The sequence below is a fragment of the Zophobas morio genome, unplaced genomic scaffold, assembly GCF_036711695.1.
Source record: "Zophobas morio isolate AGI-343-1 ecotype UQ-CSIRO unplaced genomic scaffold, CSIRO_AGI_Zmor_V1 ptg000108l, whole genome shotgun sequence".
In the NCBI taxonomy this organism is placed as follows: Eukaryota; Metazoa; Arthropoda; class Insecta; order Coleoptera; family Tenebrionidae; genus Zophobas; species Zophobas morio.
In genome coordinates, this window is record NW_026972213.1 from 6,057,524 (window position 1) to 6,083,074 (window position 25,551).

The 25,551-nt window shown below is 31.3% G+C and overlaps 1 protein-coding gene across 2 annotated transcripts in view; it reads left to right on the forward strand.

The window, feature by feature from the left end:
• The window catches only part of Ptp36e (Protein tyrosine phosphatase 36E), a 172,625-nt gene that overhangs the window by 61,433 nt on the left and 85,641 nt on the right, over nucleotides 1-25,551 (forward strand). For both annotated transcript variants that reach the window (XM_064076881.1, XM_064076882.1), the window contains exon 3: nucleotides 24,038-24,153. In XM_064076881.1, the coding sequence (XP_063932951.1) occupies nucleotides 24,038-24,153 (116 nt within the window). The remainder of the gene's footprint in view (nucleotides 1-24,037; nucleotides 24,154-25,551) is intronic.

Consider the following 25,551-nt stretch of genomic DNA (forward strand, 5'->3'; position numbering starts at 1 on the left):
TCAAAAAAAAATTAGTCAATTTATTTTATTGATTAAATCAGGTTCACTTTTTGTCTCAGAAAATTTTGGGAATACAATACTGTTATTTTTAGTATTACACTGCACCAATCTAAATTGATATACATGTCGTTGTTTTTTCTTGCACTGGTAATACGCTGTGACTACTTTTCTTTTGTGCTGTGACTAGTACATATTGATGACATCGTCACAAATTTTTGATTGGTCAAACTAAGAACGAGTCACCCCATTTTCTTGGAGATGTGAAGAATACTCGCATCTTTATATAATAATGACAAAATAAGAATTATAACAATCACAACATTTTGTTCGATTGTGGTATAATTAATAATTTTGGGCCTGTTTTGAGAAGACAAACTCATTCAAATCAAACTCATTTCTACGTGATATTCTTTCGATATATAAACACAGATAATCACCTGAGCGTCAGATTGTTATTACCTAGTGTTGAAGGACAAGGGTTGTTAGACATGGATTATTTTAAGTTCAACATGGTGCGTCATCAGAATCGGACAACGGATTGTCAGTCAGTAGCATAACATACAAACTTCAGAAGGGGGTGTTTTTTAAATTTATTTTTGCTTCCCGAGCGTAAGCAAAGGAAGTATTGTAATCGAGTTCGTCGGCCGACTCTCTACTTTTACGTTTTCTCGATCTTTCATGACTCCTAGAAGACGAAGAAATAGGTCTCCCATTTCCGTCTGTCTGTCCGTCTGTCTGTCCGTTTGTCCATCTGTCCGTCTGTCTGTCTGCCGTCCCGGGTTTTTATTAGACAGATAATCTCAGAAAGTACAGGACCGATTGTTGTGAAATTTTGTACTTATATTAGGAATATCATGTAGATGGTAAAACGCTAACCAAAATTTGTCTAATCATCCCCACCACTAATGCGATGGCGTCACTTCAAAATTGTACATAGTAAATGGGTTTCAAATTGTATAAAATAACATAGTCCTACACATGTAGTTTACGACTCCGAATTGAGTTTTTACCCGAAACGTCCAGATTTTTGGAAAAAAAATCAAAATTATAAAACAACATTTTGCAATTTAATTTTAAATCTGCTAACCCGAATGCTTTGAAATGTTGCAGATGTTTTAAGGCTGTAAAGAGCATCATAAATCTTTAGTCAAAATATATTTGGTTATCCCCTCCAAAAACTTGATAACGTCAGCTCAAAAGTTTGCCGAATAAATCCGACCTAAAATCTATAAAATATGATGAGTCTGTACTTGTGATCTATCACTCCATTCATATTTTTTGGATTTGCATATACAGGGTGACTCAAAAAAAATTAATGAATGCGTAAATTTATTTTACTGATTTACTCAGGAACTACAAAACTGAATGCTTTGAAATCTTGACGATGTTTTAAAATTACCATAAGCATGGTAAATTTTTGATCAAAATGTATTTGGTCTTCCCCTGTAAAAAATTTATGACGTCACCACAAAATTTTGCTGAATAAATCCTATCTAAAATGTACAAAATATGATGAGTCTCTTCTTGTGATTTAGCATTCCATTCAAATTTTTTCGATTTGCATATACAGGGTGACTCAAAAAAATTAATGAATGCGTGAATTTATTTTATTGAGTTTATCAGGAACTACAAAACCGAATGCCTTGAAGTCTTGCAGATATTTTAAAGTTATAAAAAGCATAATAAATGTTTAGTCAACATATATTTGCTTATCCCCTCCAAAAAATTGATGACGTGAGCTCGAAAATTTGCCGAATAAATCCTATCTAAACTGTACAAAATATGATGAGTCTGTACTTGTGATTTATCACTCCATTTATATTTTTTGGATTTGCATATACAGGATGACAAAAAATTAATGAATACGTGAATTTATTTTATTGAGTTAATCAGGAACTACAAAACCGAATGCTTTGAAATCTTGCAGATGTTTTAAGGTTATAAAAAGCATAATAAATGTTTAGTCAAAATATATTTGCTTATCCCCTCCAAAAAATTGATGACTCGAAAATTTGCCGAATAAATCCTATCTAAACTGTACAAAATATGATGAGTCTGTATTTGTGATTTATCACTCCATTCATATTTTTTGGATTTCCATATACAGGGTGTCTCAAAAAAATTAATGTATGCGTAAATTTATTTTATTGATTCACTCAGGAACTACAAAACCGAATTCTTTGAAATCTACTGCGAAAGAAAAAACAATAGGCATGCAGTCGTCACGTTTCCGACAGCGAGGGAACTACTGTCTAAACTCTTTAGACCAATTTTTTTAAATCGCGCACAATAACGGAAACGTACACTTAAGTGAACTGGTCAGTATTAAGCACTAATTTAAACAGGTACAGGTACCCATCGCAGGTAGAAAAGTTCACTATGACAGAAAAACGATGACAAACGCCTCTGAGGGTGCGCCTATTCGAAAATGCTGGATATGTTTCATTGTACTTCAGAAGCGAGGAAAGTTATGTCGAAACAAATTTCGGCCTATTTGTTTTATTGTTTTTAAATTATAACAGCTTAATAGTCACATGCTGTACATAATAATTGCGAACATCTGAACACATCACTTCCAATTTCCCATGTTTAAATTTCACAAGACCGAACGTAAGTATGCATAAAAATAAACAATGTTGTAAAACTTCTAAAGTGTGAATTCAATCCTTTCCGCAGCAATGAAACTTTCTGCATCTTAAAAGGTATATTATGCAAAATCGGTTTCTTTCCTCTCCGCCAAAGTCAGCTTTAATAAATGCTGCAAAGCCCTTGAATTTGACACAACTTATCGATTTCGCCGTTATTTTCGTAAAACTTCTCACAAAATATTGTTTATCTTTTAAAATGACCTTCTCCGACAGAATAGTCAGACTATAAATTTGGATATGTGATTGAAATGAAAAATTTCTAGACTTATCCTGTCTTTATGAATTATTTATAAAGTTTCAATTCGATGAATCTTTTATAGCTCGCAGTGGTGAGTTCTGGGATCAACGGGATATTATCCAAGGAATTGAAAGTTAACCAGCCATAAATCGTAGTTTCCAACTTCTTCATTATGATACAGTGATAATTTGCTGAAACCTTATTATACTTCGTTATTAATTTTGATGTAAAACAAGATACTCACCACGCTACAATCAAGACGGGTTAAATTAGATTGGAACAGTCAGGACCTGGTAAATGTATTTGACGTTGATATTACCGCCAGGAAATTATAAGGGATGTTCCATTACATTTATGTCAGTACAAAAGAAACGTGCAACGGGTGTTATAAAACGTTAGTCTAGCTTTTGAAATGTTTGTAAATTATCACTAAATAAAGTAATAACAGAAACTTTCGCTTCTCTTGTAATTGCGGATCGTTAAATGTAAAACACTGACGTTCAACCTAAGGTCAAACGCAAGAATAGTTTTTCAAATTACTTACACTAAAAGCCTAAAGCTTGTTATTTATCGTTTTATCTATCTGTAGCATTTTCACGAATTTAAGAAACGGTAACGCCTTCATTTGTATGCTTTCTTAAGATGGATTGTTCTTTCCGAACAGAAGAACCCTTTACAACTTTTATCCTTGTCTTAAAAAAATATTTGCTTTTGCACTTCCACCGAAAGGGTGCAGTTGATAAACCGGGTCCCGATTTGATAAAAATGTGGGTGGGGGTGAGTGAAATATCCTCCGTTATTTTAAGGCTGTGAGTTATGTCAATGAATTTTTCAGTAGAATACTAACAGTTAAATGTGTATATTAACGCGCGTCAAAAACGTAATTGTCTTTCACTGGGGATATGAAATATTTCAGCGTAAAGCCTACTGTGAAGTGTCGGGGTAGATGAGACTTTCATTACATCAAATTGTCCGTCGACTATTCCAAAAAAACACACCTTTCAAAAAAAAATGATTTATTAACTAGTACGGTACTTTTAATCTTCATGGAGGGACTAAAGTAGTTGATTTTCGACGACAAATGTCACCATGTAGGAAATGTTAATGCACCAGTCAAGATCACACATTAAGTTCAGAATATTTTACTATGTTTAACAATATGTATATTGAAAACATTTGAAAATATATAAACTTGCTAGAGTAAGGATTCGCAGTTTAACAAAATGTAGTCTTACAATCAACATCAGTGCTTTAAGTAGTCTCAAGTATACGAGTTAACACACTATATTAAATTAATTTTAAATATCTAGGATATACCGAATTGGATAATAATTATTACGTAGTAAAATATATTCTTTGCCAGTATAGTAATCGTGTTTTACTCAAGTTAACTGATGGTCGATTTATCTTTCTAGGTAACTAGTGCAAATAACTGTGTCAAAAATAAAATTGCAGTATGGAGTAATCAACATATCAACAATTTTTTTTCCTATTCATACTCGTACTTTAGCAGTGAACTAGTTTTCAGCTAATTTTAAAATGATTAATTGTCAGTAGAGAGCGGATTTTATGAAATTTGCATATCCGTTATTTTTTGCATATAAGTCTTGATATTTAATATGTGAACGAATCATGCTAATTAAAAATTAATACAGCTATAAAAAAATTGCATATTTGCATATATTTGCCTTCTGCTGCATATTTCACGAAACGGGTGCATATTTTGCATTTTTATCAATTTTTGTGCTAATTTAAAAAAAACAAATTATTGTCATTCAAATTTTATTAATCATATTGCAAATATTGTCCTGAGCTTCAAATAACTAGAAAAGGTTTGGGTTTTATGGTAGTTTGGGGACACCACTGAGTGTTAACCCATCCTTCCAGGTAAATTCGCGCCCTAATTACTTTTGGAAATACCGTTCACTCCCAATATTTTTGTTCGTTAGTTAAGTGTATCAATGGTACATTTAGTGGTGGTCGAAGGGACGTTATACTATCATTTTTCATCGTGAGTTTGTATTGAAAGCATTTAAAGGGATACAGGTGTATCAATATGTCGAAGATAACTCAAATTAATTTATTAAAAATATAACTAAAATTAAACCGTTTCCTGACCTTATTCTTCAAGAACGAACTGTGTTTTGTCGCGTCTGCCCTAAACCGGTAAGTATTTTTACATCTGTGGACGTAGTACGCAGTTTTTCTTTACAAATACATTTACTTTAGAACTACCAGAAAAACTTTTTGTTAAAATATTTCGAAAAATATCTAAAAATAAATTGTTACCAAAATAGTAATTAAATAGTGGATTACTACTATTTTTAATTTGATCTGTTTATATTTATTTTTTAATATAAGAATATTATCTTTAAAAACGTGATTTAGGTGTTAGTGAGATGTAATTAAACACTTTGCAATGTGATTTATGTATTTTTTGTAATAAAACGTAAGCACGGGAAACCTGTTTTTGAATTTTATAAATAAATTTAGTTCGATTATTAAGCTTTTTTTTTATTTTTGGAGCATATGCAACTGCATATCTCTGCATATATTAAGAAAGTTACTGCATATTTGCATAAATTTGGTGCATATCATATGATCATATTTCTCAAAATTTTGCTGCATATTTTCCGCTCTCTAATTGTCAGAAACAAGTGAATCAAGCCAGACTCTCGTCGTTGGATCGTTAGCATATAAAATAGTATCTGCAATATTTTAATCTGTGGAATGATACATTTTTAACAAATATAAGAAATAATATAGGTCCTGATTGATCCTGAGGTGTTCTGTGGGTAATGTTACGCACATTTCGTAGAATATTGTTTGAGATTGGAGAATGGGTAAGAACATTTATTTTATTTTGGTGTTTTTACTATACCTACTGTACAGTAGGTACAGTAAAAACACTTTATAGTCTACACTATACACACAGTCTAATACCATAATGAAATCTAAAAAAGATTAGATAAAATAGTTATTTTGTTGATTTTGCTTAGATGTTTTACTCAAATTAACGATAGGGTTAGGTCAGGTCAGGTTAGGTTACAACTTAGTGCAGGTGATTTATTGCCAGCTTTTCGAATAAAATGTTCATTAAATTGATGGGAATTGGATTCAAGTTATTGTATTAAGGTTGTTTTTATTTTCGTGACTTTTTATTAAATTATAGGTTTTGATATAAGTTTTATTGCTGATGTATTTTTCGCAGCACTTTGGCAACTGGCTTTTTTATGTTTTCTCAACGTTTCATGATCCCTTGAGAACGAAAAAATATGTACCCTCTTTCCGTCTGTTTGTCTGTTCTGTTGTTTGTGTTGATTTTAATTAGACAGATAATCTCCAAAGCTACCAGACCGATTGTTGTTAGGAATATCGTGTAGACGGTAACATGTTAAGCAACATTTGGCTAATCATCTCCACCAACAACGGGACGACGTCGTGTCTAAAATTTAGAATAGTAAATCTTATTTAAATTTTACAGAATAAGGTACCTGAGTTTTACCCTAGATGTCTAGATTTTTTGATAAAAATCAAAATTTTATAAAAACATTTTGCAATTTAATTTTGAATCTGCAAAACCGAATGCTTTGAGATCTTGCAAATGTTTTAAAGTTATGATAAGCATGATAAATTTTTAATTAAAATATATTTGTTTATCCCCTGCAAAAAATTGATGACCTCAGCTCAAATTTCGGCAAATAAATCCTATATAAAATGTCCAAAATATCTATACTTGAATTCATAGTTTTTGGATTTGCTTATACAGGGTGAATAAAAAAAATCGCGTAGCACGTTTCTTTACTCTTACTTGAACATTACTACATATCTTTATTTTAACTTATAATGGTTGTCATAAAAAAATAATATTCCCAAATGCAAATCTTTTCATTTTTCGACTAGTTTTAAGAAGGTGAAACCTTCTTTTTTTCTGTTACACTGAGATTAGTACCTTCTATATTGTTTTTACTCCATAGTGATTACCACGAAAAAATAAAATTCGGCAAAATCAAGTTCTATAATTTTTTAGAGAAGCAGTATTTGTTGGACTGCACTTCTGAAGTGAGGCAAGTTCTGGCGAAATAACTTTCGACCAATTTTTTATTTAAATTATACTATACTTCAGCGGCGAAGGAAGTTCTGTCTAACTAAACTTAGACCAATTTTTTGATGTAAGTGGCGGAAGTTAATAGTAGATGTTAATCTATAGGATTTGATTAGGTCCTTGCAAAGGAATGTAACGCACCAGGACTAAAATGTAAGTTCAAATCTATACTCGTAACAGCATCTTTTATAATTATTTAACTTAAACATTTTTAAAACAATTGTAAAACAAATTTGCTAAAGCATATTTTTAACAGATAAACCGTTAATAAATATACCGTAGTAATAATGATAATGATATTAATACTGCAGTTGTACAGTTTTAATAATTACAAAATTAATATTAGCATGCCATGATAGCTTCAAAAGTATTACTGTTTTACCTAGATTTTGAATATTTAGAGAAATGCATTTACAGTGTTATAATCAGCAGAGTTATGCATAGAAAATAACTGCAAATTTGTATTTATAGCACCAGCAGTATTAGATATAACGGCCATTCACGTTTGATATTTTAATTACTCGGAGGAGATGGCCCAAATTTAGTGATATTTGTTCTAAATACTATTCTGTTTAGGAAAATTAAATCATCTGACACAGACGCTTTTTGGCCAGAACGTATTCTCCACCAGCTGATTTATATAATTAAAGCTAACTCTCACTTTGAAAGATGGGAAAGATCTTTTAGTTAGGAGATTTTCAAGAATGAGCTATCTGTTGATAACTTACTGACGATATATTCCTTGACAATATCATTTGTAATATTTTTATTAACTTTTCCGACGTAGAGCCAGGCTCCTTTTTTATGAGATGAACAGCAGAAACCTACATTTTCATCCTGCGAAGTCCTAATTATCTCGTCGTCGGCGCTTCATGTGTCGTTATTATGTCCATGGATTTTCGCCTTTGTCGCGTCCAGATGATGCTGATTTTGAAATAAAGTCGTATTCAACGTATTTTTTCTTTTTAACAACTGGTAGGTGACATTGCGACTTGTGCGAAGCCTTTTTTACTTCGACACTAGTCTTTTCACAGATATTGGAATAATGATTCCTGTCTAGAACATTATTCATATTATTCTGAAATTTTTGTTCCTTATGTGCCGATAATAAATTATAGATAGATAACTCGATATTTAAACAAAATTTTAAAGTGGTTAGAATAACCACTTTATTCAACGAAAAAAAAGACAATTAAGTAATATTTTTCCACTTATACCTACTATAACTAACTATATGATCGAAAAAAAGTCCTCTAGTAGGCCATGAAATTTATTTTTACAATAATGATGTTGGCATTGCAGTTATTTAATATTTTATTTGACAGTTATTTGACCGTAGCTGTCAACCTGAACAAAGAAGGCGGTACTGTTACCACAATAATTTTTTTTTACATTAGATTTCAAAGCTTCCTAGAAGACTTTTTTCCAACACATGGTAGTAAAAACAGGCTTTCAATTTCTACAAAAGCCTTTTGTGTTTATTTTAACATACGAAATTTAATATATTAATTTGTCAACACAAATACATATTTTAAAAATAATGACATGTTACCATCTGATCCACCGCGTGAAACAAATTTAATTTACTGGTTCTAAATTTCACATTAAAACGGACCAATATTTACCAACAGTTTCTATGTAAATTGAGTCGAGTATTCATCTCTTCTTGTTATCAGCGACGCATTTTAAATTTAAATTTACATGTATTTTCTTTGTTCTAGACGTGTAACAGCAAACTTTATTTCAAACTAATTTTAACAATGAAATCATAATATGACACAACAAAAAACACAAAAAGTGTATATCTACGAACATAAGAATAATTTCATTAATTTTTATTTTTGTTACAAAAATCACAGCAATATCATAGTCAGGTGCATTATCCATCAATTTATTTCCATTTGAGGTAACCCATCTATGTCTGAAAATCAATACCTCTACTCTCTGGGTATCACATCTACTGACATGCACTATAGAAACATTTACAACGTCTGGATATTGAAGTTTCACATAGATAAATTCGCTGCGTTGTGTGCAGTGTCTATATCCCAGCTAAGACATTTATTTTGAATACTTTAAAAGAGAAAAGAATGCACTTGCTGCGATGAAATAAATAAATTAAAATTTTCAGCGTCGGAAGCCTGCTTCCTACGCGTAAAGTTTATATGAACTTTGAAATATTAATGAAAGTTCCTGTATTACGGCTGTTGTGCTGCAGTGTCTTGAATTAATGTAAACGCATAAATAGAATAGGAGATGCAACATTAAAATATTCAGTTAAAATAAACAACTTGAAACGAAAAAACCTTTGATATGAAATGCGTAGCGTAGGAAAGATTAATGAGGATTGCTTTAAAGTCACCCTTAAAAGCAGGCGAAGAAAATCCATGAAATGTACATTAATCCAAGCGTAGCGGAAGCACAAATATGTACATTTTTACAAAAATATATAAGAGAGCTTTTTAATTTTTGTTTACCTTTGATTCCATTACTTTCGCGAAGTGCTAATATCTGCTAAATGCTAATTATCAGTTTAATAGGAAAAATGTTATTTTATGATATCTTAGAAATTACAATCTGTAAATTTACAGTACAAATTCATGAGGTGGTTACTGCAAGTATTTTCGTGAAAAACCTTCTTGTAATTTAATAATTAAAAAAAAATGTAGTGTTATATCTAGCAACGTTGATAAGCTATTGTCCTATAATTATCGTTCGAAAGCTCTAAATCCTTGTAAAGCTACATATCATAAAAAATGTCCGTTGCCCCTAGAATCCAACTTCGATTTCTCTTTTACTGTTCGCTTTGTGTCACGTTGCAGCGTCGAATTCGAGCATTAAATAACAACTACAAGTTTTTCTTTTATTTTCTCGAGCATTCATGTCCACATTGAAATTATGCTCGTAGCTAGTTGAATGATATATTTTATTTAAAGTTTTAATTGCTAATTGCTACAAAAGCGTATACTAATGACCACTTTTTTTCAGTGACGTTAGTATGCGAAGCACACACTGGGTTTATACCTCCAGAAATCAAACCCATTAAAACCACAAACTGGACGCTATAAATTCGTTTCACTACAAAAAACCCCTGGATTATACAGATCACGCGTCCCATAACTGTTAAAACGAGACCTACATTCTTGTGCATTTCGCTTTATAGGAGACGGCATAATAACCCCATTATGGGGTCAGTTCTAGTTATAATCTTGTTTTATTTTACAGCGTGCTAACGTTGTGGGAATTTGGGCGCCAGCCATTATTATCTTCTTTTATTTGTTTTTTTTTTCCATTGCCTTTATTGTTTCATAATATTAATTTTAGAACTTTCTCGCTTTATTCATTGCAATGTAGTGTTTCGCACTTTTCAGTTTTATGGATTGGTTACACGGGTTAAATTCTAAGCATTCGAGCCTGCAAGTTTTTTATTAGAATTTCATCAAAGCGTGATCTTTGCGTATTGTTTTATAGTTTTTTCGTTGACATGAAAGTAAAAGCGAAACTGTGAATCAAACAGTCTTGATACTCAACAAATTACCGGTAACATTATTCGTCGTTAATTTGAATGGTATTAGTTTTTTTAATTTCTGACTGTTTATGAGATAATTGATTAAATATGTCAGTGTATGCATTTTTTTAATATTCTGTCTAATTAATAATTTAAAAAATAAAAATATGTTCTTAAACACAGTTAACATCAGTGTGATTATTTTAAGATGACGTAAATTTTGTGGAGGTGATGAACTTACGAGCAGTCGGTTCAGTGGAAGTAATGATAACATTGTTATAGTAAAACCAGAAAACAACAGAAATGTAGACTAAAACATTCTTATTTTTTTATTATGTATTTGTAAAGTATTGTTTATTAAGGATAAGAAAACTCTAATTTAGACATATTTTCTGTTTATACTTTGTAAAAAAACCACTAGAACTGTATAAAAAAAAAATTTACAGGAACCGAGTCTATCGATTTTTAGTAACTCCAACAACCACTAGAACTTTTGCTGTACACAGTGTACACATAAGCTACCTGGTTTGATGGCAGTGATGATTACTACTTAATTAGTTTCTGATTATGCCTCCAAAGCGCACATACCTTCTGGCTACACTAGCGATGATTTATGCCACAGTAACCTGGAACATGCAGCAATATTACCGTTCTGGACTAACCGCTCAATAATAATTATTCCATCTCCCAACTTTACACTAATTACATGTCCGCCCTAGAACACTACGGTAATTGACCAATTAACATAAAAGCTGAAATAACAGGACTGAAAGTTTCAGAATAGCAGTTCGAACGTGATTTACCTAACGAGCAATTTTTGGAATGAATTTACTAATGACCGTTGAAACGAATCTGCATCGCTGCACGTATAATTGAAACTTTAATACCACTTATTTGAAAATTGAATTTTCTTGCAAATCGTTTAGTATATATTAGAACGTAGCGAAGTGCATTTGTTTTAATAAAAAAGAGTAGAGCTAGAGAGACTTTTGTAAGTATTACAGACAAAGCTGGTTTTTGGATTTTTTTTCTTTAGAAAACAGTTAGAATAGTATTTTATATATAATCTATATGAAAATGTGTAAATGGTTATGCATACTTTTTATTTCTGTTCACTCACTCACTCATTCACTGATTTTTTCTGTTTTTCGTTTGGTGTAAAACTAGTCTAATATTTTTAAAAAATTTCACCAAATTCTATTGTAAAAATAAACATAGTCTAAAGCTGACATCATTGCTGTAACCGAAACTTATGACACGTTTTGAATAGATGTATACAAAACAGAAAAAAAGTTGACGCAGTCTGGACAGAAGCAATTTTAGGAGTACAATTTGAAATAATTTTAAAAATACAGTATGCTTCGTTAAGAAACATAGTTGTATTTTTTCAAATATAACACCCTGTATATTTTTACTTCCCAAGCGTAAGCGAAGGAAGTATTATAATCGAGTCCGTCGACCGACTCTCTACTTTTACGTTTTCTCGACCTTTCATGACAGGTACATTACGGAGAAATAGACCACCCGTTTCCATCTGTCTGTCCGTCTGTTCGTCTGTATTTCTATCGGTCTGCAGTCCCGGATTTTTATTAGATAATCTCCGAAAGTACTGGGCCGATTGCTGTTAAGTTTTGTACTTATTTTAGGAATATCATGTAGATTGTAAAACGCAAACCAAAATTTGTCTAATCACCCCCATCAATAATGTGATGACATTCATACATGCAGTTTATGACTCCGTATTGAGTTTTTTCCGAAACGTTCCGATTTTTAGAAAAAAATCAAAATTATACAACAACTTTTTGCAATTTAGTTTTGAAACTGCAAAACCGAATGCTTTGAAATCTTGTAGATGTTTTAAAGTTATGGTAAGCATGATAAATTTTTAATCAAACTATATTTACTTATTCAAAAAAATTGATGACGTCAGCTCAAAATTTTGTTGAATAAATCCTATCTTAAATGTACAAAGTATGATGTGTTAATAGTTGTTATTTACCATTGCATTAATATTTTTTAGATTTGCTTATACGGGGATGTCTCAAAAAGTTAATGACTGAGTGCCAATTTATTTTATTGATTAAATCAAGAATTGTAAAACTGAATACTTTGAAACCTTGCAGACGTTTTGAAATTATTGTAAGCATGGTAACTTTTTAATCAAAATGGATCTATCTGTTTATCAACAAAAAATTATTACGTCATCTCAAAATTTTTTCGAATAAATCCTTTCGAAAATGTGCAAAATATGATCAGTCTATATATACAGGGTGTTATTGAAAGGTACGTACAAAAAAATGGACAGTTCTTCGCGAAGTCTAAGAAGTCGGAAAAACTTATTTTTAGTTATCAAAATTATAACGGGAAAATTAACCCTTATCCAAGCTCTTTAGACGCTACTGAACGATAAATAGGTAAAATTAATTTATTTTAGTAAATCCTAGCAACTGTAACAATAAAACTTTTGTCAAGACTAAATGTTGCTACGGAAACGAAAGATGATCTTTTTATCAGAGGCGTACAACGAATTTGGACATAAACTTTAATCATTTTTATCTCTAAAAGGAGAACACTTTTACCTGAACTTTTTTTAACTTTTAGCACCTATACTTCGAGACCAATTGCCGATTTTATTTTGTACGTACCTTTCAATAACAGGCTGTATACATATTTTTTTCATTGCATTCATATTTTTTAGACTTGCTTATACAGGGTGCCTCAAAAAAATTAACGAATCAGCCAATTTATTACTGATCAAATTAAGAACCCCATTTTCTCGAAAAGTTGAGAAGACGCTCGTCTTTATAACAATAAAATAATGATAAAGTAAGAATGATTGATAATAACATTCAGTATATCTTGTTCAATTGAGGCTTATGAATAATTTTAGTCATCTGTTTTGAGGCGATAAACTCATTCAAATCGAATATGTGTGTACGTGATATATTTCCGATGTATAAACATCAACATTTTAAACACTACGCATATTGCTTAAATACTACTATTCCCATTGATAATGTGCCGTAAATTACTATTACAATGTGCGTACTTTTGCAGAGATGATTTTATACGGATATCCTTGTGATGCTGGACCATCAGTCCCCCGAAGTTAAGGACTCCTTCTGGCCTAAATGAAACGGAAAATACAATTTATTTGTTTCTAATTTGGTTATTACAAAAATACTATTTCGTCTTCGACTGACTGTTCACACATATGATCTTGAGATTGTGCAAAATGCAAAATTGACCACTTACGGGCGTCCCACTAATTTATGACTTGCAGCCAGGCAGCCACCTGCATAAAGAGCTGCCGCTTGAGTTGTGTTTGCAGTATTGTTTCTCATTCTTATTTTGCTTTTTTTATTGTTCAATAAAGTATATCAGTCTATACTTCTAATTTATCATTGCATTCATAGTTTTAATCTTATCATCTTTCCTCCATGGTAAAAACGCATAAGAAAATTAGGTTTGTGACAGGCAACAACAAGCAATCATCCATCATCACTAGAGAGCGGATTTTATGAAATTTGCATATCCGTAATTTTTTGCATATAAGTCTTGATATTTAATATGTGAACGAATCAAGCTAATTAAAAATGAATACAGCAATAAAAAAATTGCATATTTGCATATATTTGCCTTCTGCTGCATATTTCACGTAATGGGTGCATATTTTGCATTTTTATCAATTTTTGTGGTAATTTAAAAAAAAAAATTATTGCCATTCTATCGGCATTTATCTAGAAAGACGAAATTTCATGAATCATATTGCAAGCTGAGCTTCAAATAACTATGAAAGGTTTGGGTTTGATGGTAGTTTGGAGAAACCACTGAGTGTTAGGCCATCCTTCCAGATAAATTCGCGCCCTAATTACTTTTGGAAAAATACGTTCATTCCCAATATTTTTGTTCTTTACTTCAGTGTATTAATGGTATGTTTTGTGGTGGTCGAAGGGACGTTATCCTATTATTTTTCATCGTGAGTTTGCACTGAAAGCGATACAGGTGTCGAAGATAACTCAAATTAATTTATGGTTTAAACCTTTTCCTGAACTTATTCTTCAAGAAGGAATTGTATTTTGTCGCGCCTGCTCTAAACTGGTAAGTATTTTTACATCTGTGGACGAAGTACGCAGTGTTTCTATTTACAAATACATACTTTAGAATCACCGGAGAAATTTTTTGTTAGAATATTTCGAAAAATATTTAAAAATAAATTGTTGCCAAAATAGTAATTACATTAGTCGATTACTACTCTTTTTTAATTTGTTCTGTTTATATTTATTTTTTAGTATCAGAATATTATGATTAAAAATGTGATTTATGTGTTAGTGAGATGTAATTAAACACTTTGCAATGTGATTTATGTATTGTTTGTAATAAAACGTAAGTTCGGGAAACCTGTTTTTGTAATTTGTAAATAAATTTAGTTCGCTTATTAAGCTTTTTTTTTAATTTTTGGAGCATATGCAACTCCATATCTCTGCATATATTAAGAAAGTTACTGCATATTTGCATAAATTTGGTGCATATCATATGATCATATTTCCTAAAATTTTGTTGCATATTTTCCGCTCTCTAATCATCACAATGAAGCACCAAATGCATGTAATTTCACATCTACCTTGATATACAGTTCTTTTAAAAACATTTTATATTTATGTGTGTAGCATAACTGTTACGGTATTTTCAAACTTGAATTGAAAATGTACTTTGTGTTCTATAACATAATTTGCTTAAAATTTTCTAGTTTTCCAGAGCTGAAACACGCAATTTGCTACAATATTACACTGCAATATTTTACATTGTTGTGGAAAGTGTTGGAATTCATGGACGCAGAGTAATAAAATAAAAAGAAATTCTATCAAACAACGTTCTTTGTATTTACATTTTACAAGCTTTTATGTCTCAGTTAAACTACTAAAGCAAAACATTTTTTATTTCTTTGAACGAGAAATCAATACAAGGAGATGAAATTTAACATATTAAAATTTTCTGGTGGGAAAATTACAGGAAAACAATTCCTGAAGTATGAGTGAACATGTAAAGCTCGTGGAACAGGCAAGAGCTAAAATTGTTTTAGTAACTTATGATATATGATTCACGACAAATAATGAGCCTGAAAAAATTTGTAAGGCAGCGAACAATACTTTGTAAAGTTTATATACAGGGTGTTATTGAAAGGTACAACAAAATTGACAGTTCTTCGCGAGGTCTAAGAAGTCTGAAAAACTTATTTTGTGTTATCAAAATTATAAGGGGAAAATTAACCCTTATCCAACCTTTTCAGACGCTACTGAAAGATAAACAGTTAAAATTAACTTATTTTAATAAATCCTAGCAACTGTAACAATAAAACTTTTGTCAAGACTAAATGTTGCTATAGAAACGAGAGATAATGTTTTTATCAGAGTCGTACAACGAATTTGGACATAAATTTTAATAATTTTTATCTCTAAAAGGAGAACACTTTTACCTGAACTTTTTTTAACTTTTAACACCCATACTTCGAGACCAATTGCCGATTTTATTTTGTACGTACCTTTTAATAATACGCTGTATATTTAAAATTCTAAACGTGGCAAGCACATCTAAAATTATTCTAAAAGTTTGTCAGTTCTGACATTAAAATCATAAAAGACCCAAATAAGTGAAATATTAACGGAAAAAATGTTTTCATAACCAACAGGACATAAAAACGAAGCAAATCAATTAAGGAGATGTACAAAATGCTGTTCACCACTTCTTTCGCATTCGTTAATGCGGTTCCAGAAAGATCTTTTCGTTCTCATAAGCATCGGTTACAGATCTATAAGCTACAGTTATTCGATATTCCAGATCTTCTCTATTGTTGGGAGGTGTTTGGTACACACGATTTTTGACTATTTCTTATAAAAAGTAATTTAGTGAAGTTGTATCAGGACTCTCAGTGGGGGCAAGGATTAATTGAACCCCCACCTATCCACTTACTTACATACACTGCGTCTAAATAGTGTCTCATGTCACTGTGGAAATGCGGAGGTGCGCTATCCTGTTAAGCCACATGTTTTGTGTTGTTCGTAAATCTACTTCGTTTAACAACATTGGTAGTATGTTTCTCAGAAAATTTAAATACACTTGACCATTTAATCTTTCGCGAAAAATTATGGTCCAATAATTTTGTCCCTCAGTATTCCACAGCAGGCATTTGTAGAATAAACTCTTTGAAAGTATCCTTCGCGAATCCAGCGGAGGCTATTCTGGGCATAGTAGTGACAAATATGTTTATTTACAACCCCATTGTTGCTAAAAGATGCCTCATGACTGAAAAGCACATTTTCCAAAAAGTTTTGATCTAAAATGATTTGTTTTCAAACAAGACAAAAATTAAGTTTTTTAAGGTAGTTTGTCTCCCTAAGCCCCTGGACCAAGGTGATATGATAAGGATAAAACTTATTTTCCTTGGCAATTCTGCAAATCGAAGATTGGCTAATTCTTACCTTTCTTGCCAATTCGCATTGTCCCATATGGGGTTCTTCCTGAATGACTTCTAGTTCGTGTTCCTCATCGGTAACTACCCCTTGCTTTGATAACTTAACGGGAGCCCTCAAATGATACTGATTCTCCAATCTTTTAAAAATCGTGTTAGAAGGCGCTCTTCTTTCGAGGAATCGCTGAGCACAAACACGTGCAGTAAGGGATCCATTCTTCAAATGTACATTCTCTAGAAACTAAAATCATATCTTTCTTCTCTTCATCTGAATAGGTATACATACTGCACAAAATTGTGACAAATTTGTAGGTTTTGTCAAAAAATGACAATGATTCATCGTAGATTCAGATGATTCAGATTATGATTTTTTAAAAAGTGTAGCGAAGTAAGCTGTGAAAAGTAATGTTAGTTGCATCAAAAAATTTTTCACATGCATTGTTCCTCGTGAATCCCGTATAAATCAATAATTTTTATGTTTTTGTATTTTTTAAAATAAAAGAAATAGTCCAGACCATGATCCAAATACCTGTTTCTGCCATTTACTTTTATAACAGTTGTTGCAGTTGTTTAAAATTACGAATTTACAACTTTTATAACTAAGTACGTATTTCGTTATTGCATCTACTATACCAACTAAAATCGAACAGTCGTTAGAGAGATGCTTTAATGATCATCCAAGCGAACTACATCGCTTGCCGACATAATTGAAACTTTGATTTGATTTACAAATGAAATGAACCGCCTGTAAAATCGTTGGCCACGGTGGTGCATCCATTTTAACTTTAACGAATCGAACACAGCTACTTTGCCGGTGATTTTTATTTACTTTAGAAAATTGCGAACTGTGCAGTGTTGGCTCGATGCCTGTTTGCTTTCAGGTACAGTGTACGGATATGAAATTCCGCGACGAGATAGAGTAATTTTTGTACAAAAGATAAACCTGGAAAATTGCAGTGTCAGCACAATAAAAGACGCTCCTAAAATCGAACAAAGCGCTTTTAAATGCCAGCTTTTATTTAACGAGAAGATCACTTATAGAACCTTAATCATTTCTGATTGTATCAACGCCATATTAGAACAATAGCTCTTTTACTCGTGATCTTATCGTAGGAAGGCGTCAAGGGAAAGCTTCATGACGTGACGCATAATACAATCTTACATTCATTTTCACCAAATAAAGGCCATTAAATTCGGCTGGATTCGGTCACGAAACGAGATAATGTGGAGAACATAATAACAGGGGTTGGAAGATATCAGTGTTAGTTATGGTATACATTAAAGTAATCATTTTTCCCCGAAAAATATTTTTAGTTTTTCAGTGTATGTGGGTTCGATCTACATACTCGACGGCGCATTCATAAGTATATTAAAAATTTTTGATATTTGCAAATGTATCTGTTACTCTAATGTTGTTTGATTCAGATGACATCATGAGTTCAAAAATCACATCTAAGAAACAAAACCAATAACTAAAGTGAAAATGCTGAAACTACCTTCTAAATACAAACTGGTTTAATTAATACCAACTAGAATTTACACCAAAATGGAAGAATGAAAACCTTAGCAAAGGCACAAAAGATTAAAAAGAATTTTACAGTATTCAGAGATACATTAATTTTTGTGATTAAAGGCAGTTTTAATCACCCAGAAACTTTTCATATAGATCTCATTCCAAACTAGATACAAATAAGAAACTGCATGAACTCCGAATTTATTAAAGAATTAATTCTTAAAAACAACAGCGCCAGCAAGAATAATAAACCACTGCGGAGAATTTTAATTAGAAACTTCCAAAGCTACACAATTTTAATTTTGTAATGGGAAAAGAAGTTGCAGCCACAACAATAATTACGTGTTCCATCTTATAACTTATTTAAACAGCTTACCATAGCAATTAGAATATAAGAATTTAAGTATCATGTTTTCCCTAGCTCATAATATTATTCCGTATATTATATATTTACAGATAAAATACCTTCTAGCCCCACCTTTAACATCAAAGGCTGCTTTTTGATTAAAATTTAATTGAAAGTTATTTTAATGAAAGTGATGTTGTTGTTACCTTGTCGAAATAATTTGAAAGCTCATCTCGGAACTGGAAAATTGGTCATAGGAAATTGTGTTTAGTTTTAATTAGTAAAGGTATATTGAAATTGGGTATCGCGTTTGCTGTGTAGTTCATATAAAATTGCAAACAGAAACTGATTGTTGGTGATCTAATGGAATTTAAATTTATTTAAGCTAGTAAATTTGGTGTACGTGTAATGTACATTTGTCGTGGTACCCGCGTTTATATTTGTTTTTAATTACGGTTTAGCTATTTATCTATTGTTTTTATGTGAATTTATGAAAATCCTGCTTCAATAATTTTAACAAGAAATATCTGCTGCAGCAGTTTTCGTTCGAAAGGATATTAGTAAATTTAACACACAATTCAAATAAAATTTAAAAATAAATGTTGATAAAATGTAAGTTTTTCTCATTTTCCTCAACAAAATTAAAAAAATTTGGTCGCAAGTTGTTTCGACAGAACTTCCCTCGCTCGTGAAGTACAATGAAACATATCAAGCATTTTCGAGTTGAGTTTACACAATTTGGTGATGACGTCTTTAACATTTCTGCAAGGACACGCATACCAACTTGGATTGGTGTAGTGTCATACTAAAAATAACAGTATTGTATACCCAAAATTTTCTGAGAAAATGAAGTGAGCCGTTCCTGATTTAATCAATAAAATAAACTGCCTCATTCATTAATATTTTTGAGCCACTTGTTTAAACAAATCTAAAAAATATTAATGCAGTAATAAAACTAATAAATCACAAATAAACACTCATCACATTTTGGGTAGAATTTATTTGGCATAATTTTGAGATGACGTCATCAATTTTTTGGGGGAATAAACAGATATACTTTGATTAACGATTTACCATACTCACCATAACTTTAAAACGTCTGCAAGATTTCAAAGTATTCAGTTTTGCAATTCATGATTTGTAAAATAAAATAAATTGAGTGATTCATTAATTTGTTTACGTCACTCTGTATAAGCAAATTTAAAAAATTGGTCGAAAGTTGTTTCGACAGAACTTCCCTCGCTCCTGACGTACAATGAAACATAAACAAACAAAAATTGTGATGACGTCATCAATATTTTTGCAAGAACACGTATATCAGCTTGAATTGGTGCAGTGTAATACTAAAAATAACTGTATTGTATTCCCAAAGTTTTAATGCAGTGATAAATCACAAGTATAGACTCATCAATCTCATCATACTTGCACATTTAAGATAATATTTTTTCAGAAAAATTTTGGAGTGGCGTTATCAATTGTTTAAGAGGGATGAGCAAATACATACATATTGAACAAAAATTTACCATGCTTATAATAACTTTAAAACATCTCCAAGGTTTCAAAACATTCAGCTTTGTAGTTCCTGATTAAATCAATAAAATAAATTTACGCATTTATTAATTTTTTTGAGTCACCCTGTATATGCAAATCCAAAAAATATGAATCGAATGATAAATCACCAGTACAGATTCATCATATTTTGTACATTTTAGATTTATTCAGCAAAATTTTGGGGAGGTGTCATCAATTTTTAGGTGGGACGAGCAAATACATTTTGATCAAAAATTTAAAACATTTGCAAGATTTCAAAGCATTCGGTTTTCCAGATTCAAAATTAAATTGCAAAATGCGCTTTTATAATTTTGATTTTTTTTCCAAAAATTTGGACTTAAGACGGCTTCTGTTCTCACTATTTATTAACGAAGTTGTCATACAACAACTACAGTTGAATCCTTCTTTGAGTATAGAAAAAAGTTCGCGTTATATTGTTAAATCATGTTACTAACACAGTAACCAATTACATAATCTTATTTGATGGATAAATTAATTTTATTGACTAAGTATATAAACATAAAACACCTTAACGTTAAATATTTGTAGAAATAGTTAAGTTACAAGAAGAGGACTTCATTACGCAATTAATCGATCACATAATCAAAATCGGCCCAAATTTTTACTACAAGTTAATTGCACTTTATTTAACTCAAATTAAATATTTAATTAAATAACTTTTGAAATATTATGTTAAAAATTTATGTTGGTAGTACCAACACGTTCCTTGTTGAGTTTGACATTTACGGTCGCATAACTGTCAAATAAAGTGTCATTTAACTGTAGTGCCAACATCATTATTTTAAAAATAAATTTCATGATTTACTAGACGACTTTTGTGCAATCACATGGTACTACAAATACATTATAGACTTCGTTAATCTTAATTTAATTCTATAATTATTTTTTTCTACCGCCCACGTTTTTTGGTTTTCTAATAGAGCTATTAACGCACGCAAATGACGTCACAGCAGTTCGTTAATAGCGGAAAGGCGTTCTTTAATAGATCTGGTGTAATTTAGATCGGTAAGATTGGTAGCAATGATGAGAAATGTCAGGTGAATGTCAGTGGCAAATCTAAACTTAAAATTTCCCATGTTTCCGGACGCGTAACTTCTTCGCAAGACATTTTAACCAATTTTAAATTACAAAAACTCGAATTGGTTCGAATTACAATTGTTATTGTGAAAATTCGAACCTCAAATATTTCGTGGTTAGTGTCAGACCGACCCATCACCAACCACGACAAAAGTCCCCAGATTAAAAAAAATGCAAATTTCAATTAAATTTTGGTAAAAAACGTGTGCGGTAGAAAAAATAGTATAAATAACTCGTTCATAAGGCCATTGAGGCACTCATCCTTTATATAACTCGCGGCTTCGCCGCTCGTTCTATAAACTTGGATTCGTGCCTCAATATTTGCCTTATGAAACTCGTTCTTTAATATACTATTAAGACACCAATAAATGATCATTTTTGGTATCTTAAAAATTATCTTTTTGGTTTTGTTTTCCTCTTTTGCCCCTCCATGTGCCTCGGAAGTTATGGATCACGTCTGAATTCAGCAGCAGTTTGGTATACATTTATAAAATTCATTTCTTATTTAAAATTGAATTTTAATTTATTTTCGCAATTTAACTTAATTTCATTATGGTTCCGTTGAATCAATTTATAATTATCATTTTTTTGTTGTTGTTTTCGTTCAAAGTAGCTAGAATTAACCTTTCGGTTGAATTATATAATTCATCGCAGCAGAACAAGTGGTTTATAAGTCGATTAATTATTATTAGTTTCTATCGGCGTAAACTCTCTTTATTGAAAAGTTTCAGTTCCGCAAAACTTCTTTCTATACAAAAAATTATTAAGTCAATGCAATTTATTAGTAAAACAACTCAAGAAATATATTCAACTAATGAAGGTTTGCGTGCATACTATTTTTCATTTGAAGGGATAATTTTTCCAACACCATGAATGCAAGAGTAAGTTACCTGCAGTTACAACGGTTGCGTATGAATGATAACTGAAAACAAAGGTTTACGATTCTTAACGGCTATAAAATTTCTGAAAAACTTTATTTTCTGTATATAAAATAAAATGCAAACATTAGAACTAAACAGTGAAATTAAGCAACTATTATTTCTAAAGCTCTTACTCAAAGTTTTTTTATTTTCAAACGTCATATAACTGGCACTTATATGACGCTCTTAGCGGGGTTTAAGTGTAATTTCTATGACACCGTGATTGAGCGGCGCATAAGTACTACTTATACTCCGCCGGCGTATAAATAAGACATTTATACTCCGCCGGAGTATAAATATGTGAAAATCATAGTGGTTGTCAACCATAGTAACCATGGTAAGTGAAATCAAGGCAATTCCTTAATGAAGCAAGAAGATAGGAAATAATCATTTCAAAAGAAGATTGATCGTTTGAAAATAAAATATTGTATTTCATTGGAAGTTTAAGTGACTTTATGTGACTCGTATGGACTTAATTCGCCTCGCTATGGCTCGGCGTTTAATTGTCCATACTCCGTCACATAAAGTATCACTTAAACTCCTAATAAAATAAATATCTAATATTTTCAAACGTCATATAATTGACACTTATATGACGTTATTACCGGAGTTTAAGTATCATTTCTATGACAGCGTGTTTGAGCGGGGTATCAGTACTACTTATACTCCGTCGGAGTATAAACAAAAAAACTATGGACTCACTTCGACTCGCTATCGCTCGGCGTTTAATCATCCATACTCCGTTACATAAAGTATCACTTAAACTCCAAATCAAATAAATAATTCTATCTGTTTTTGTTTGGGTGGCACAAATTACAAATTTTGATTCGATTTTCCTTGGTCATATAAACTGTTATTTTTTTTAAATAGTACAAGTTACTAACAGCACCTATTTATTTGCAGATCCTACTGTTATCGTACAGTGAATTATAGTAGTTTATCCTTACATACAAAAAGTTAGAAAGTTATGAATAAAGAAACTTATAGTTTAAATTGAATGAATAAAGATCAAAAGTATTTATTCACGCTTCTAAATACGATCCCAATTTCACTGATTATACAAGATAACATCAAACATGTAATAAAAATAAGGTTCAGTGACACATCCTTAAATAATATTTTACTATTTGTGATAGAGAATAAAAATAAAAAAGTTTTATCTTCTGTACAATATTCGCCACGTTTTTCTTAAGCGAGACGACGTGGTGGCATTGCCCTCATCTTATGAAAAAGGTATAACGTCACATAAATCCTGAGGTTGTTCATAAGTTCATGACCCTGTTTTTCATGTTGTGTATAACATAAACAAACTCCACAAGTTAGTTAAACATTCATTAAACAGCTGAAATACTTATTCGCTATATGTAATTAGCTGATAATTAGTTACGAGCTTGTGGTTTTAGCTTGAACTTTGAAAACTAAGCCCCTATTGAAGCCGCTATCTTGATGAGTTTACATACATAATTACAAGAACTATAAGATAGCATATTCCGATGTTGTTGGGGCAGCATTGTGCAGAACACAGCAAGCGCTTTTATTCCCTTTAAGTGAAATAGATTAAACTGCTGATACGCAGCACAACAGAAACTGCAATTAAGCGGCTGCTTTTATTTACGTCTAACTGTTGTTATTTTTTTGCAGATGAGAATGGCTCGCTTGTGGCTACAATTACAGACAGTCCCATAGAACTTAAAAACTACATAAAAGTATGCGAAGAACGCAGAAAATTCCCAGTGCTGTATAAATTAGAATTTCAAGTAAGTAATTCCATGCATAAATTAACTAGCAAACAACAAAACTCATCCAAAACTAGCCGAAAAGCTGTTGCATGTTTTGCTTTATGTAATCGCATTTTCTCGTAATTCTTCTTTTTTTATTTCATTAGCACCACTCGATTTGCATTGCCAAACAATAAAGTTTAAATAGGGAGCTTTTTGAGCTCAAAAACCTCGATTTATATGCATGAAAGGTACTAATAAATTCATGAAAAATTTTAAATTAATTACTTCTACTGCATCTTTAAATTAAAATATTAAGTGTGATTTCGAGTGCTTACTTTGGAGGAGCTTTTTCAGGTCTCTTAGCTTTGATGTGTTTGTCTTGTTGAGTTTTAGATTGCCTTAGAGTGAAGTCTGATGGTGCTTTTAAAACACAGTAAATGTATTATATCTTATCTCTTTACTCTTCCCTTCTTATCTTCGTCCATTTTTTCTTCGAGCAACAAGTGTTCTAATACAGTTTAACGATGGTAATAGTAAGCAATTTATTGTTTTTTGCTTATTTCACCAAAAATGTTGTTTTGTGGGCAACATTTTTAACAAATTAAATAGCATATATCATTTTTTACTATAACACTTATCTAAGTTAGTATGTCTTCCGTTTTCGTTTGTCTGTCGTCTGTTGATTGAAAAAAGTAATTTTTTTGTTTACATTAAATATGTTTTGATATATTTTTACATTTCGATCATAAAATCTTACATTTGACGAATGATAATATTTTCTACTTCTTACAATTTAACAAAGTCCATTTCCCCTTTCCGTCTATCATCTGTCGTCGATCTTATTAAATACCTATAATATTTTTACTGTATTTCAGACAAAACTTACCTGTACAAAATTATTTACGATTTGTTAGTATTTGTTTCAGTTTCTTTACTTTTATTCATCTCTATTTGTACATAGTTTGCAATTTAGCTCATTAAGTTTATAAGCGATAAATAATTTTAAGCGACAAATTTCTCTGAATTATTTACCTAACATCAAACCAATCGCCGCCAAGTACAAGCCCTCATTTCCATTTCCCAATTGTCGTCTCGATTTAAAGGCACTAGTTTCCCATTCTCAACACTTCAAATCCCACTCGATTAAACGAGTATGAACGAAACACAAAGCAGACTTCGTTTGGGCCATTATTGAGAAATAAATCTCAAAAACTTCCGAATGAAGTTAATACGAGCATCGATTCGCCCAGAATATAAGTCTCGTTTCGTCGAAATCACGAATGGAATTATGGATTAGTGAATCGGAGCGATTATTCGCGAAAAACGAGAAATAATGAATCGAAAAATCTGTTTTATTCTTGCTGGAGACGTGTAAATAATAATTCGAAGAAATCGTCTCGTCTGCTCCTTACGACATGTGGATTTTGTTTGCAT